At 38.0% G+C, this 14,687-nt stretch overlaps 1 protein-coding gene across 4 annotated transcripts in view; it reads left to right on the top strand.

Moving 5' to 3' along the window:
• Positions 1-14,687, top strand: part of UNKL (unk like zinc finger) — a 56,032-nt gene that overhangs the window by 14,677 nt on the left and 26,668 nt on the right. For 3 of the 4 annotated variants that reach the window (XM_042798488.1, XM_032987575.2, XM_032987574.2), the window contains 2 exons: positions 2,063-2,147; positions 7,343-7,497. In XM_042798488.1, the coding sequence (XP_042654422.1) occupies positions 2,063-2,147; positions 7,343-7,497 (240 nt within the window). The remainder of the gene's footprint in view (positions 1-2,062; positions 2,148-7,342; positions 7,498-14,687) is intronic. The other variant, XM_032987577.2, reaches the window with a different exon arrangement.

Genomic DNA, 14,687 nt, shown 5'->3' with positions numbered 1-14,687 from the left:
AAAGGGGAATTTTTCCCCATCCCAGTCCTATCTCGAACCCCAAGCCTGGCTCTCTGTCCCTTCTCATTGCCGGAGGGGAAGGGAGAGAGAGGTGCTGCATTGTGGTTGGCTGCCAACCAGGCCTAAACCACGACACTTTTTTATGTCCTTTTAATGTAAGTTGAGTTAATACTCACTTTATCCAACATTATCTTCTCTTATTGGATGTTTTCATGTACTCATTCTTTACCAAATTCAAATACAGAATATTCTCATTGCCTCTTGATTCTACTGTTTATAGATAGCAGCTGTGTTCTTGTCTATAGCTGGGAAGTTAGTCTTCTGTAATGATTTAGTTCTTTGAGTTTGCTGTCTGTCTTGTAATATCAGTATTTGTAGATGACATGACTACCTCTAGAATCAGTCTCTGAGGTGTGAGCTCTGCCCCAATAGTATTTTGATACTATCTGTATTATCACTTCTTGTATCTGTAGCACTTACCAGAAAGCACTCTACACCGTCTGGGTAGTTCATAGGATCAGGAAGACTATTTTTTGGCTAGGACCTCAAACTAAGGCTGAGCTACTGATTACATTTTTTTGTTGAAACCATTTGGAAGTCAGCTTTTCTCATGTTTTTTTTTTTTCTTCCGCATTGTTAGCATTATGTGTACAGCATTAGGGTTTTATATTTAACAAATAAACAGAGAACAGGAAAGAATGTTGATGGGCCCAGGTTAATTTCCTAGTTTGGGGGTGTGGTATCCACAAAAGACTCCTTTGTTTTTTGCAATATCAGTGATAGCTCCTAGTGAAATTGGTGGAAACATCAGTCCCGCTGTTTTGTTTAAGTGTGTCATTTGCGTGAATACTTGTCTACAGCGTGGATGTTTTGTCACTTTTTCAGTGTTCAAGGAAAAATTAAATTATTTGTAGAGTGATAAGCATCAGTAATAATTTTGTGATTTAGCATTTTACTGTAGTTTCTTGGATGATTTTTGGGTTATGCACGAACTAGTAATGAATATAGCAACTAAGTTTTCAGCTTCAATTCAAAATCACTTATGAGAGGGAAATTTATATAAGATGCTTACTATACCTCTAGAATAAAGAGCTTACGGAGCTAGTTGTTGATTTTTTTTTTTCTTTTAATGCATAGTTTCAATTTACATGTTTGCTCTAAGGCAGAAGTCCGAGTTAAACATTTTTTTAAACAGCATATGCAAAAGTGCCAAAGTGGCATTCTGAACTAAGAATTATTACTTATTGAGTCATGAATCACTCAACTGACACTGAAAGCCAAAGACCACAGTACCAGGGTTTGGGGAGCCAAAAAAGATCCCTCTGCTATTTGCCACAGACTTGCACATCACCAGAATTAATTTTCTAAAGAATCTATAAGCTTTTAAATAGGTTCTTAATATTATTCTAATATGATAGTATGTCAACCCCTTCTCCCAGCCTTGTGAGATCCAAAGATGATCAACATCCTGGTAGAGCAATAAACTGAATCTGGATCTTACTAACAATTTACATAATCATTACTGTCATGAACAGTCAGTGTTACTTGTGTTCTTATGCACCCAGTCAGGTTAGAAAATGACATCCGAATGTTAGGATGATTTGAATATTAGAGGTGTCCTAACGAAGGAACTGTGTTGAAAAAGACATTTTTTTTTCAGCTGTGTAAGCTGCGCGACTACATACATAATTTCTCCTGCAAGATTTCTTAAAAGTGGTATAAATGACTGAAAATTTGATTCCCAATGTTTGACTTGTTTCTATACAACATGGAAAACAAAAGCAGTTTAAACACTGCTTTTCTAAACTATTCTTTTTACTTACTATTTATTATTATACAGAAGGGGGTTAAGATTCTCTTGTCTCAGGTTTGCTTTTCTTAAAATTCTGCTCTTCTATTTGATTTTTAATAATTGTAAGAACTGGATTTTCTGAGTAAACCATGTAGTACATATTTTTAGTAAATATTCAGAATTTTTCATTTAAAGATTATGAAATTTTCTAGCTATTTTGTTGTTATGTAACAAGTACGTTTAGGTTAACCACCCTTCTGTTTTCTTTAGATATATAAATCTACAAAGTGCAATGACATGCGCCAAACAGGTTACTGCCCACGTGGTCCATTTTGTGCATTTGCACATGTTGAAAGTAAGTAAGAAAACTGTTATTCTGTATCAGTGTTCATAAAAGTGAACAATCATTTGTAAGCATCAGTAACAGAAGTGACTTAACATCATTAATTTTAATGCATCAATGGCATTTGATGTCACTTGTTTTTAGAAATTTATTCTGTGTTTTCTAATACCATACTTTGCTATGGGAACTTGCTGCATTTGCATCAAATGTGCATCAGCAGTAAAACAGGAGGTACTTTTCTTTACAAATGCAGCTTGTCCCTGTAACAGAGCTTGATTTGTCAATTTTGTATATACAACCTTGACTTTTTAAAATATGTTAGCTGTCCTGTTGAAACCTATAGTAAACTTCTCAGGTAAAAGTTAAACATTCTTGCAAGTATTTGCAGAACTAGGGCCTTAGCTAAGATGAAAAAGAACACAGAGAAAATTATGTCAGCTGTCCTCTTTCCTCCATAGAATCTTCACTGCATTTAAACTTATATACAGAAGAAGGGAAGAGGGACCATTTTTTTCCAAGAGAGCACTCAGTTCTTCAGTATCCATCTACACAGATTAATTCTGGGTATGCACCATCAGATTCTTTTTAATAGCAGTATCAATTTCGGTTACCCCTGCAGGCTTCCTGCACTTCAGAATTTGAAGTGTGCAGTTGCTGCAGCAACTATTCATTCATTCTTTTCAGTTGTGATGCAAGGCAGAACTGGAAGCATTTCTATGTAACTGGTTTCTTAATAGATCTTTTATTTTTTGATTATGTAGTTTTTACTTGATTATCTAGTCAGTAAAACCTCATGTTCTTCAAAAAGGAAAAAAAAAAAGGTCTGCTCCTATCTTACTTTTTGCCTTCTGCTTCTAGAGATGGAAAAGGGATTACAGACCCTACCAATTTTGGAAACCTCCAAATATCTGCTATTCAGTAGTATTTATCTTATGATTCTCTAATGATAAGTAATGGTAGTCTTCTCTCTCTGTCTAACCCATCTAGGCAAATGTGATGTTCTATACAATCGTCTGTTGTGTCACTTGCTTACCTAAAAGACTTTCAGTGAATAGAGTCATTCTTGCTGCCCACAGCTCTTGTTTCTGAGAATCTGTGGTATGGTCAGCTTGTCTTTTAACTTCTGTGGGATGATCAATTTTACTTTTCATGGTTTCTGTTACTCAAAGAGGAAGGATAAATAGCCTCCTGTATTTATTTCAAGAAGCCCATTATTCTGAGACCTAGCAATTCTTCAAAACATTATGGCAATGGAGTCAGTATTAACTATTTCTTCACATCAGAAGTAGCTCACTGCCTTTGCTTTCATGCTGTTGGGGCTATCTCCTAAATCAAGTCTTTCACTGTTTGCCAGAGTTGGTAAGTACTTCTTTGACTTGCGAAAGTGTGAAAATACACGTTTTGTTACAGAAGTAATTTATGGCACTGAGTTTACTGTTCTATTTATCTGATATAAGTTTTTTCATTCCTGAAACAGCTGAAAGAGTATGATTTAAACAAATTTTCTGCATACATGTAGCATGGTATAATTGTGACATGCTCCAAAACTCCTCTGGAAGAAGACTACATTTTCTCTTTTTTCTTCCTCCAGAGCATACTGAATGCTGTCGGCCTTCTTGCCTCTCCAACATGGAGAGTATACAGGATAAACTCAGCAGAGCTCTTGGAGACTGGAGTTCTTCTGAGACTCCATCATGATCTACTTCTGTGTGTCTTGATCATTAGTATCTTTAACAGTCCAGTTGATGCTTGATTCCTGTGAGAGGAATCATTCTCGAAGGAAGCTGTCATTGACAATAAAGAAAATTTCCATCTCTAAGGAAAAGTTAAGTGTTGCCTAGGCAAAAGATAAAGAGGGCTGAAGGAAAGTCCAAATTTAACAAATCACTGATGTTATTCTCCCTAAGGAATATCTTTCTAATCCGTTGCTAATCCTTCTACCCAAGCCCTCTTCTTTCTTCTACTCTGTAGGATGAGTTTTTGTAATCTCCAGAACTCCTAGAGAATTCCTAAGACTTTGAACATGTTAGCAGTGCTAATTGAGAAGCAGCAGCTTAACTTTCTCCACGTAGTTGCATTAGACGGAATTTTATGTCCATCAGAAGAGACATATGTGGCTCAACCAGCATGCTCTTGAACTGTTTGGCTTGCATCCTCTGAAATGAAAACTGTAAGCAGGAAATCTCGACCAATGAACTTGAAATCTTGCAACAGTACCCATCCCCTATCTCTGGCAGTCAGAATAGTCCATCAGAAGTTAGATGTTTGGTTACTATCATCAAGAGTGCATTTCTGCTATTGGCAACAGCTTTAAGCTTAGTTCAGCAGCTCTGACATTCTGACTCTTATTTCTGTGGAATAAAATTATTTCTGTCTATTCTGTATTAAGGAAGGGGGAGAAAATGGTTTCGGAGCTGTAGAACTTATGATCGGTATGAAAAGCATGAAACTCTTGGTTCATTAATCTCTTTGAATCACAAATCATGGGTGTTTGTTCTCCACCTAACTTCAGTGAAGGCCTAGCTACGTGGAATGGATAGAGGAAGATCTCCCACCATTCATACGTGTATCTCAGCAATTTTTATCATTCTGTGTGAAACAATTTGTGGAAGCACACATACACTATAACAGTGTTCCTGGTCTTCCCTCAGTGACTTCCTCAGAACCAGCTGACCCTTTTTTCCCTCCTTTGTGAAGATCATGAGCAATAATACTGTTCCTCCAAGACAGTTTTTCCCTTGAGGCTCTGACTGCAGACAGTGTTGTCTTATAAATGTCACTCATTGTTTTTTTTCCCCCACTGGCTGAAGCCCTAGGTCCAGTGTAGTTCCAAAGACACTTTGCAGTGATGGGAGGGAGGGCACCTGATCCTGAGAAGTACTGGGATCTGACATATCTCCCTGACACACTTTGCAAAACAGAAAGTAGCTAGGGTATGTTGGGACACTTCAGTAATGGACTCTCTTAAAATAATGAACACCTCCCTGTAGCACTAATTTGTCTACTGACTGCATGACTACAACTGGCACCTTAACAAAAAATAGATTTTTTTTTTTTTTTTTTTTTTTAAAACAAACACAGGCAGACTGAAATTCTGCCAGCAAGAATTTGGAAACACTTCAAAGAACACATCTGTATAACAGCTTCTGTTACTGAAGGCATTTGCCTTCATATTGTTCATCCAAGACTGGTCTCGTCTATTGGTTCTGAGATTGCAATAATGAAAAAACTTACTTCTGACTTCATGAAAGATGAAATTCCCCAGGCCAGGCCTGGCCTGACCATGGTAATTCTCATATTCATAATACTCAAGCCGTGTTAGTGCAAATTCTAAGGAGGCTATATAGCTGAAAAAGTTGTATCTCATAAAGAGAACAGTCCTATGCATAACATCCTAGGCTACTGATACATGATCCCTGAAGCGCCACTGCACTGGCATTAAAAAGTTCTTTTTGAGGGCCCTATCCTAAGCTCCCTGAGCTTCAGTGAGCGCTGTAAGATAGGCCACCATGTGATACTTGCTTTTCTGTGGGTTGCAAACACATACGACAGCTATAGGTCTTTGAGAAAATATGGTTAGACTGGGAAAGGGTTACACTGTAGAATTTGTAACTTTTGTGCAGCTGGCCACAAACTATGATGTTCACTCTTGGAAGAAATTCGAATGGTGTAGAAGCACACATTCTGAATTTAATGTGTCTGTCTGCCTTACCATCAATAAGCAAAATAGCAAGAACTAATCATGTTATTCTCCCTAAATACATTGAAAAGAGAAAGGAGAAATTATTTCTCTGTGAAATGTTTGAAAACCAGTCTTATACTACCCTTTTAGTGTAATATGACTACTTACACTCATTTATAGAATATTGGACAAGTATGTGGTTGTGTCAGGGAAAAAAAGCTAATAAAGATTTAAGAGAGAGCATGAATCAGGTGGTGCTTTTCCTATGACAGTGTGAGGGTTGACCGGACATGAGATGGCTGACTGGACGTGCTCTGGGCAAGCAGCTGTGCAATGACATGATATGTAATTGAAGTGAGAGTAAATGACAAAAAGTCAGCGCATCTTTTTTTGTCTTCCCAATTGTTCTTTGCACTCTCATTCTGTAGGAGGAACAGCAGGGGTCTAGTGACATCATCTTTGCAATCCCTATGGTTTCTTTTTCCTTTTTTTTTTTTTTGGTTTTTTTTTGGGTGTGGCTGGACTGGACTTGTGTGTATAGCAGTACTTACTAGTAGCTTTTTCCTTTCTCTTTTGTAAGCCACATCCCTATTTTTGTAATTTATACAATAGTGGAAGTATTTGGTAAAGCATTGGACTGTATACTAAGAAATCCATGGAGTTGTGATAAGTCAAATGCTAGATTTTAGACCCCCACATCATTAGAAACAATCCTCAGCTGTGCTATCTCCAGTGAAGATAGATGTCTACATACCTCGTACTCATTCTGTTTTCCACAATGGCTTGTACTTTTGTACACTCTGTCAGAGCTACTTATTGTTTCTAGTAGAGAGAAATGTTTAAATTTTATTTTTAACTCTAGTTTGTCATTGGCCCTTCAGAAATGCAGTAGTGGCTAGAGATGAAAAAATTCTTGCTGTACCTGTACAATTTATTAAGCGATTTTGGTTTAAGTCCTGACTTCCTTACTTTGATGTCTTGTGTGCATGCGTTATGAGGTGAGGAATGTTATTAACTGTAATTACTTACTAAAGTAAATATTTTTTGTTAACTCATCATGTGCCTGTAAAACTAGAAGTCTAAATCTAGTCCCATATTCTCTTCAAACTGTTTTATGATTAAGTCAGTTGGTTCTAGACTGAAAAAAGAAAACAGATGCCATTGTTACCTTTCCAGTCGGGAGTTCTAAAAATGCTGTGTTTAAACCCTTGTGTGATAGATATTCTGGAAAATAAAGCAAAATCTTGAATACTTTAAACATACGAATTTTGATTTACCTCCCACCAGTTTTTGATGGAGCAAGTAAATAAGAGTATCACATTTGTTAGTAGCCACAAATACATAATGGTTAATTATATTATTCTTACTTTGCCTTTATGCTTATATTTGAAGAAAGAGAGATTTCTTGTGTGTGATTGATGTTTCCATGTGACAGGTGCTGTGTTTGGTACTAGGTATGTAATTGTTAAATTCACACAGCTAAGTATCAAATCTGTGTGTAATTTGTTGGGGATTCCTTCAACAGAGGACACCATGAATGTAGTCATACTGCAAACTGGTTGTCAATCAAAGCCAGGCGCTCACCTGTTTTCAACAGACAGCGTAGGAATTGCAAATGAATGGAGCTGCAGTCTTAACTCCACAAACAGCATTACAAATAGCAGTGGGCAGTCTGGAAATGTAAGTGTAAATAATTCTGGAAAAGTTACTAATAATTATCACTGTGCCAATATACAATGTTTATTTTACTTCTTAAACGTCTGGTTTTTATTTCTTTCTACTTCAGCAAAAGAGAAAAAAACAATAACTATAGTAAATGTCAGGCAGTAATATTTAACTGGTACTGTAAGCCTAAATGGAATGTCTGCCCTTGGCACCAGATTTAACTATGTATTATTTGTGTTTTCTGTTCTTGTTTTTTTCTTTAGATGCAATATTTTGAATGCTACAGTGAGGAACATCATTGTGAATCAAATATACAACTATGGGACAGCTTAATTTACATGTCTCTTTTTTTCTATAGGAAAGGTTTCATTCATGGAAGATCTTGCCTGATCACAGCCCTCTTCTCTGCCTTAATGTGTTAACATTAGGAATGAACTGATGTCCTACCTGAACATGCTTTATACTTAAAGCTTCTTACAGTGGTGCAGTACATGCAGTGTGTTTGATAGCAGAGAGGTGTTTGATTACAAGGGTAATAAATGTAGTTTATATTAGCAAAAGTTAACAGTTAAGGATGGGAGAGAGGAAGGGGGAAGATACATTGCAGAGCTTTCATTATCTCATTTTTACTACTTGTTGGAATAGATCCTTTTGCAAGGTATTACGTTTGTTGCAAAATAATTTGTAAGGATAGTGACATCTCTCTTCTCCTCTCCTTACTTGCATTTTCCTTATCTCATTTGCAGTGCAGAGTCATAAGTACACACACATTTATTCCTAGAATTTTCACTTCTAGTTTTCCAGCACTGTTGATCTATACTGATTGGTTAGAAACTAAATAAAAGGACATATTTTAAATAATGTTTAAAAGGAAGTGCCAATAAATAGTGCAGTTGTTAAAACTCCTGGGTTTCTTTCATGTAGCTTCATAGTGCTGTCCTGTAGACTGAGAGTAAAGATACTAATATGCCTACATTTTATCTTAGGTTCCCAGTGCAGAAGTCTGCTTCTGTATAAGAAAGGTTCTGAGAGAGGTTCTGCCTTTTTATTTAGGAAGCTAATTTTGTTGTTGCTAAGGTTCTGGAGCTTTCAGCAGAGACCCATGAAAGTATCTCTTCTCCTAGAAGTTTCTTAGCCTTTCGTGAATGATTTAGGTACAGCTGAAAACACTTAACTATTCTAATATGCCCTACAGCTACAGGGAATCTTCTTCCATATACATGCATTTTTCTGTTAGTCATTAGGAGTCTGATGAATGTTGTGTACGTTTACCATTCCATGCTTAGTGGGTCTCTGCCTGTACTACTGTTCAAGTGTGAGAATGGAAAAGTTGACCCTATTCCCTCCCCTGTGCTTTCTACTTGAAGTTTTATTGCAAGTGGCCACCTTTTTTCTGATGTCTGACAAAATGTTCTGTCTCTCTTTCACTTGACTACTTACCTGCACATTGTTTGATGTACTTCTATTACTTCTTTTTTTGAATATTCAGTTCCTGATTTTTTCATTAGCAGGTTGGTCTGGTTTTCCATGTTTAATTCTTGAGATTTGTTGCTTTCTTGCTTTCACCTTCTCAATCTGCTGTAAATTGCTTAATTTTAATATTTAAGTAGTCAGTCTGTTTTCCTCACTCCCCTCACTTTCAATATCCCAGCAACTTATTTACGCTCATAGTTTGTGTTTTTTCTCTGGTCCAATAAGCTGTCTGTCTTTCTGTCATTTCCTTTGTCTTCATTCTCATCACTGTCAGATACTGGCCCTCAGTAAACTTAATTTTAGTAGTTTTTGTCCTGATGAAATTAAATTTTCTATGCCTCTCTTCCTTTGTGTCTTCAAAACAAAATCTCTGTTCATCTTCCAAAGCTTCACATATCCTATTATAATACGGTGGAGGAGTATCCTACAGTTTGATTTGGTTCTACAGGAAAAGGATGATGTAATACTTGAGAGACCTAAACTCAGTTCTCCGCTCAATCATAAAATTACTCTTTGGCTGTGAGCAAGTTGCTTAGGTCCCCATTTCTATAATGTGGTAATATTATTGCCTTATATATAAATGTTATTGGAAGAATGAGTCCATTAAGATTCTGTATGATCCAGGTTGATAGTGAGGGGGGTTGTATAACTGTTTTAGATATATACCTTCTTATCTTGCCTATACTGTATTCTTATGTCTTCATCTAAGTAGCCTTGTCAGTTGGACTGTCATCAGTCATTTTTCTGCTGTATCTTTCCTTAACATTTCAGTCAGGAAATAATCTACTCTTCAGCCTTTTTTGATAAGTGTGAGTTCAGTTTCCATGGAGAGCTTCTACATCTGTGTTTCTTTACCTCCATGTTCTGCCTTCTAGTTTGAAGCATCTAACATTATACTTTTGTCAGTCCCTTCACCGGATCTGTGGTAGTACTGTTTTTCTCCAATCTGTCTTTGCATTTCCCTTTGCTTTGTACTCCGCCAGTTGTATAATCTAAATGTGCTTAACCTCCACGGTGCAGTTTACCCAGTGTGGTACAGTATTTCCCTTGATTGTAGTTTTCCTCTCAAACTACTTGTTTCTCCACACTTGCCATCACCTCTTATCTTTCTTTTTGTTGTGTTGCTCTAGCAAGTCCTAGATTGGCTTTCTTGGCATACCAATTTTTCTCATATTGCATCAGCGCTGTGAAGTGCCTTAAGTAAGATTTGGAGTCTTTGTATGCATTGCAGCAACAAATTCACTCATCCTTTTCCCAGTCCTGTGTGTCTTCTTTAGGAGCTGCATTTACACAAGCAACTTCTACTTTCAGCTCTTACTGCTTGTTCTGAACCATTACTATTCTTTTGTGCTGTGTTCAGCGTCATCTAAATGCCAGAGGGAACACTCCTTTTTACTCATTCTCCTACCGTTTGTTTTTATGATATTAATTTCTTTCACTCTTTATTTAACTTTAAGAGGGTTTTCCTTATTGTTTCTTCTGTCGCACTGATAAAATTAATGTATCTGAACTCCTTGGTTATGGGAAATGATAGTAGACTGGGTTTCTTGAATATTTCTGTGCATACAAGTCTTGAAAAGCTTGTTTCAGGTACACTGCTTGCAACATTTAAACTTCGATGCCCTACTTGGTTATTCAAGTTGGTTATGTTACCATTTCTTCATGTTTACTCATATTTCCATTACTTCTTGCATATCCTTCCATGAACCTTCAGCTATGTGATGTTTCATTATCCAGTATGCTATACACCCTTTTTCCTCAGTCACTTCTGCTATCTACCCCTTTCCTCAGTCAAAATAATCTCTGGCATGCAGTCCTCTGCATCTCATACATATGCATCATTCTCAACCATAAGCTGCTGCTTCACCTGAATTTCATCCCTTCGTTTCAACTCTTTTCATTTATATCCTACAAATTCATGGCAATTTAACATACCCAAATGGTCTTCTATGTCTGTTTTTCTCATAGTGCCTTGAGAATTGGATTAACTGGGCTTTCTCAGTGCATGCAACCATAGTCATAGCTGCTGGTTTATCTAGCTGGTTGAATAGCTTTCCAGCGTTGTTATATCAATACAAAAGGCATATACTTTTGAGCAGCTTATCAGCCCAAAAATGTCAAGAATCTTATCGCCTCTCCTTAAAACAAGCTTAGCTCATGCTTTAGGAGTATACTGCTGATGTTCTTCGTACATCAGGTCTCTGTGTTACTGGTACCTAACTGCAGTGTACCTAAGTTTCATTGATGATACAGAGCAAAATTTGTCTGCAGATATTGTTTGAGTTTGTGGCACTGCAAAATTAATAGGAAAACTTGTTGTTTGTTCTGGAGTTGAAATAGGAGATACACCAAAGCTTAATTGCGTGTATCAATTATAGAATACGTATGTTAGCCCTTCTAGGCTCAGAACAATAAATTATAGTTTCCCTTGAAGAGTAAAAGGATAGAAATTTTGGCTATGATGTCGTTATGCCTGGAGTCCATGATGTATTTAAAAGACTGAATATTTACAGAGGATATATGTTGCTCACAATGGATGAACACATGACAACCGGCATCATCTTTGTTTTATCAAGTTTATCAAAGATGTGTAAGTACTTGATCACACATTCAAGTTAGCACAGTTAAGAAGTCAGTGCTTGTCAGCCCAGTCACTGTAATGATTGTGTGCCTTCATAGCTCATCTCGGTTGCTGACTCATTTCTAACGTTCTGCTGCTTTCATTAAGCCTCAAGTTGTCTGGTTTATTCCATAATTAGGATGGCTTGACCGTGTGCTTTTGATCAGTTACCACACTCATTTGGTAAATAATGGTTTATTAAGCTGTGAGAATGAAACTGAGTTTGATTATGCGTGCATATGTGTGATGAGTCATGCTTTTTTTACTGTGAAATTAGCGTTCTGAGACAGCGAGGGTTGTAGGAAGGAATTAAGTTACTTGAGAGCAAAATCAGTTTTACAGCTTAATTAAAAACACCTACATTTCCTCTTCCTGTCATCTTCCCCTCCACAGTACATTTAAAGCCACAAAATATAACACAAATAAGGAAACTCAAGAAGCTGCCATTTTCATAGGAAATAAAACTGGCTTTATAGCCGTATGTTTCCTCATTTTCTTTGTAAAAGTTCAGCTGTAAGCCAAGGCCTATGGTGGGCAAGAACCAAGGGATAGAATGTATTATTTGTTCTACATGCTCTTTTTCAAAGCAATTTAGCTGCAGTGATGAATAGTGACAAATGAGTTCTTCGTAAGAATCTAAGAGGCCAAGGTCTGTGTGATTACAGCATGAGACTGTGACCCTTCTTAAGGCAAGGTTGTCATCTTTTGACTTGTGGTGTGTCAGAAATGTTCAGGCATCCTTCTGTCGCCTTGTGCAAAGACACAAAATTGAAAAAGTTATTCTTTCGTAACCTCTGTGAAAGTGAGAGGTAATTGGAAATGTATCCAACTGCAGTGTTTAGTTAAGCTTAAAAATGAATCTGAGGAGATTTACAGCTGAGACTGTAAAGTAAGGAATGTCACCAAGTACTGGTCTTTAATTAAAGTGGACGAAATCCTTAGGGGTTGGACTGTGTCCTTCCTGTGCTTATGTCTTTGACTACACAGCACATCAGATTCCCATTTTTAGGAGCGACCCATTCCTGAAGAGTACTTAAATCTGTTGGGCCTCTTTATCCCACACTCAGAAAATCAAATGCCACAAATCTTAAGTTACATTTGTAGAGCAGTTTCCAAAGATCATGTTGAAGACTTCCTCCAGAGTTACAGAAACTGTATGAATTCTAGCTTCTGTTATTTGTGCTTCCGTCTTAATAAAGGAAAAGAAGCCTTAAAAAAAAAAAAAAAAAAAAAAAGACTAACAGTTGGCAGTAGATTTTCCTAGCATCAGTAGTGCTGAGGACGTTGCTGTTCATTCCAACACTGATAACAAAATGTAAATTCTGCAGCATCGAGGAACAAAAACTAAGCATTGATAGTTTCCCTTTCTCCCTCTTGCACTCTTTTTGTCTCCAATACCAATATCACACTCATTTTATGTTAGTACTGACATTTGACTTCATGTTAACTGTGAATCGCAAGTCCTTCTTGACACAAAATACATGTTAGCTCACCATCTTGGCATCAATACTGCACTAAGTTGTGTGGCTGTTTCTAGTGATAGGTTTCTTGACATTTCTCAGATGTTCTTTGTATCACACTCTGCAAAGATCATGAGAGATACAGGAGCAGTCATCTTGTGGGTATACTGTAGCATTCATCCCATAAGGGATGAATGAACATGTGAGAATAAATTATTCCTTGTCATGTGAGTGGCAGTGTAACCTATCATGGTTTCTCTGTGGACTCCACCTAGACTTGAGTTGTAGAGGAGATATTTCTTACAAGAAGAGGGTCCTGATCAATGTGGACATTTTGGACCAGAGCATCTTCACCAGACCTGGAGGAGTGTCTCACAGAGGGAAGGGAGATGGTTCGAAAAATCCTCTATTTGCTTTCTCTGCCTCAAGAATTATCTTTGATGACCACAGATAAGGACCAGAATTGGGTATTCACCCTAAATATCATCTCCTCTCACCTGTTGTGGTAACAGGATATTTGTCAGGGTCCAACCCAACAGGGCATTTCTTACGTTCTTTTAGGGAGATAAACATATGGTATAGGGGCAGACAGGGGGTAGAACTGTAGAATCATTTAGGTTTGAAAAGTCCTTTAAGATCATCAAGTCCAACCATAAACCTAAGTGCCATATCCACATGCCTTTTAAATACTTCCAGGGATGGTGACTCAACCAAGTCCCTGGGCAGCCTGTTCCAATCCGATAACCCTTTGGTGAATAAATTTTTCCTACTATCCAATCTAAACCTCCCCCGGTGCAATTTAAGGCCATTTCCTCTTGTCCTGTCACTTGGGAAAACAGACCGACACCCATGCTGCTACAGTGTCCTTTCAGGTAGTTGTAGTGAACAAGAAGGTCTCCCCTGAGCCTCCTTTTTCCCAGACTGAACAGCCCCAGTTTCCTCAGCCACTCCTCACAGGACTTGTTCTCTAGACCCTTCATCAGCTTCGTTGCTCTTCTTTGGACATGCTCTAGCACCTCAGTGTCTTTCTTGTAGTGAGGGGCCCAAACCTGGACACAGTATTTGAGGTGCAGCCTCACCAGGGCTGAGTACAGGGGGACAATCACTTCCCTAGTACTGCTGGCCACACTTTCTGATGCAAGCCAGGATATCATTGGCCTTCTTGGGCACGCTGCTGGCTCATATTCAGCTGGCTGTGGACCTACACTCCCAGGTCCTTTTCTGCCAGGAAAAATCGATTCTAAATCATAGAATGGTTTGGGTTGGAAGGGACCTTAAAGATCATCTAGTTCCAGCCCCGCTACCATGGGGAGGAACACCTTCCACTGGACCAAGTTGCTCAAAGCCCCATCCAAACTGTTCTTGAGCACTTCCAGGGATAGGGTGTCCACAACTTCTCTGCGCAACCTGTGCCTCACCACCCTCACAGTGAAGAACTTCCTTACATCTAATCTAAATCTACCCTCTTTCAGTTTAAAGCCATCACCCATCATCCTATCCCTACACTCCCTGTTGAAGAGTCCTTCCCCATCTTTCCTGTAGGCCCACTTTAGGTACTGGGAGGCTGCTATAAGGTCTCCCTGGAGCCTTCTTTTCTCCAGGCTGAACAACCCCAACTCTCTCAGCCTGTCTTCATAGGAGACGTGCTCCAG

Source organism: Tyto alba, unplaced genomic scaffold (genome assembly GCF_018691265.1).
Source record: "Tyto alba isolate M040663 unplaced genomic scaffold, T.alba_DEE_v4.0 Super-Scaffold_28, whole genome shotgun sequence".
NCBI lineage: Eukaryota > Metazoa > Chordata > Aves > Strigiformes > Tytonidae > Tyto > Tyto alba.
Note: the sequence above shows the minus strand (reverse complement) of the source record. Positions and strands in the feature narration are given on the sequence as shown.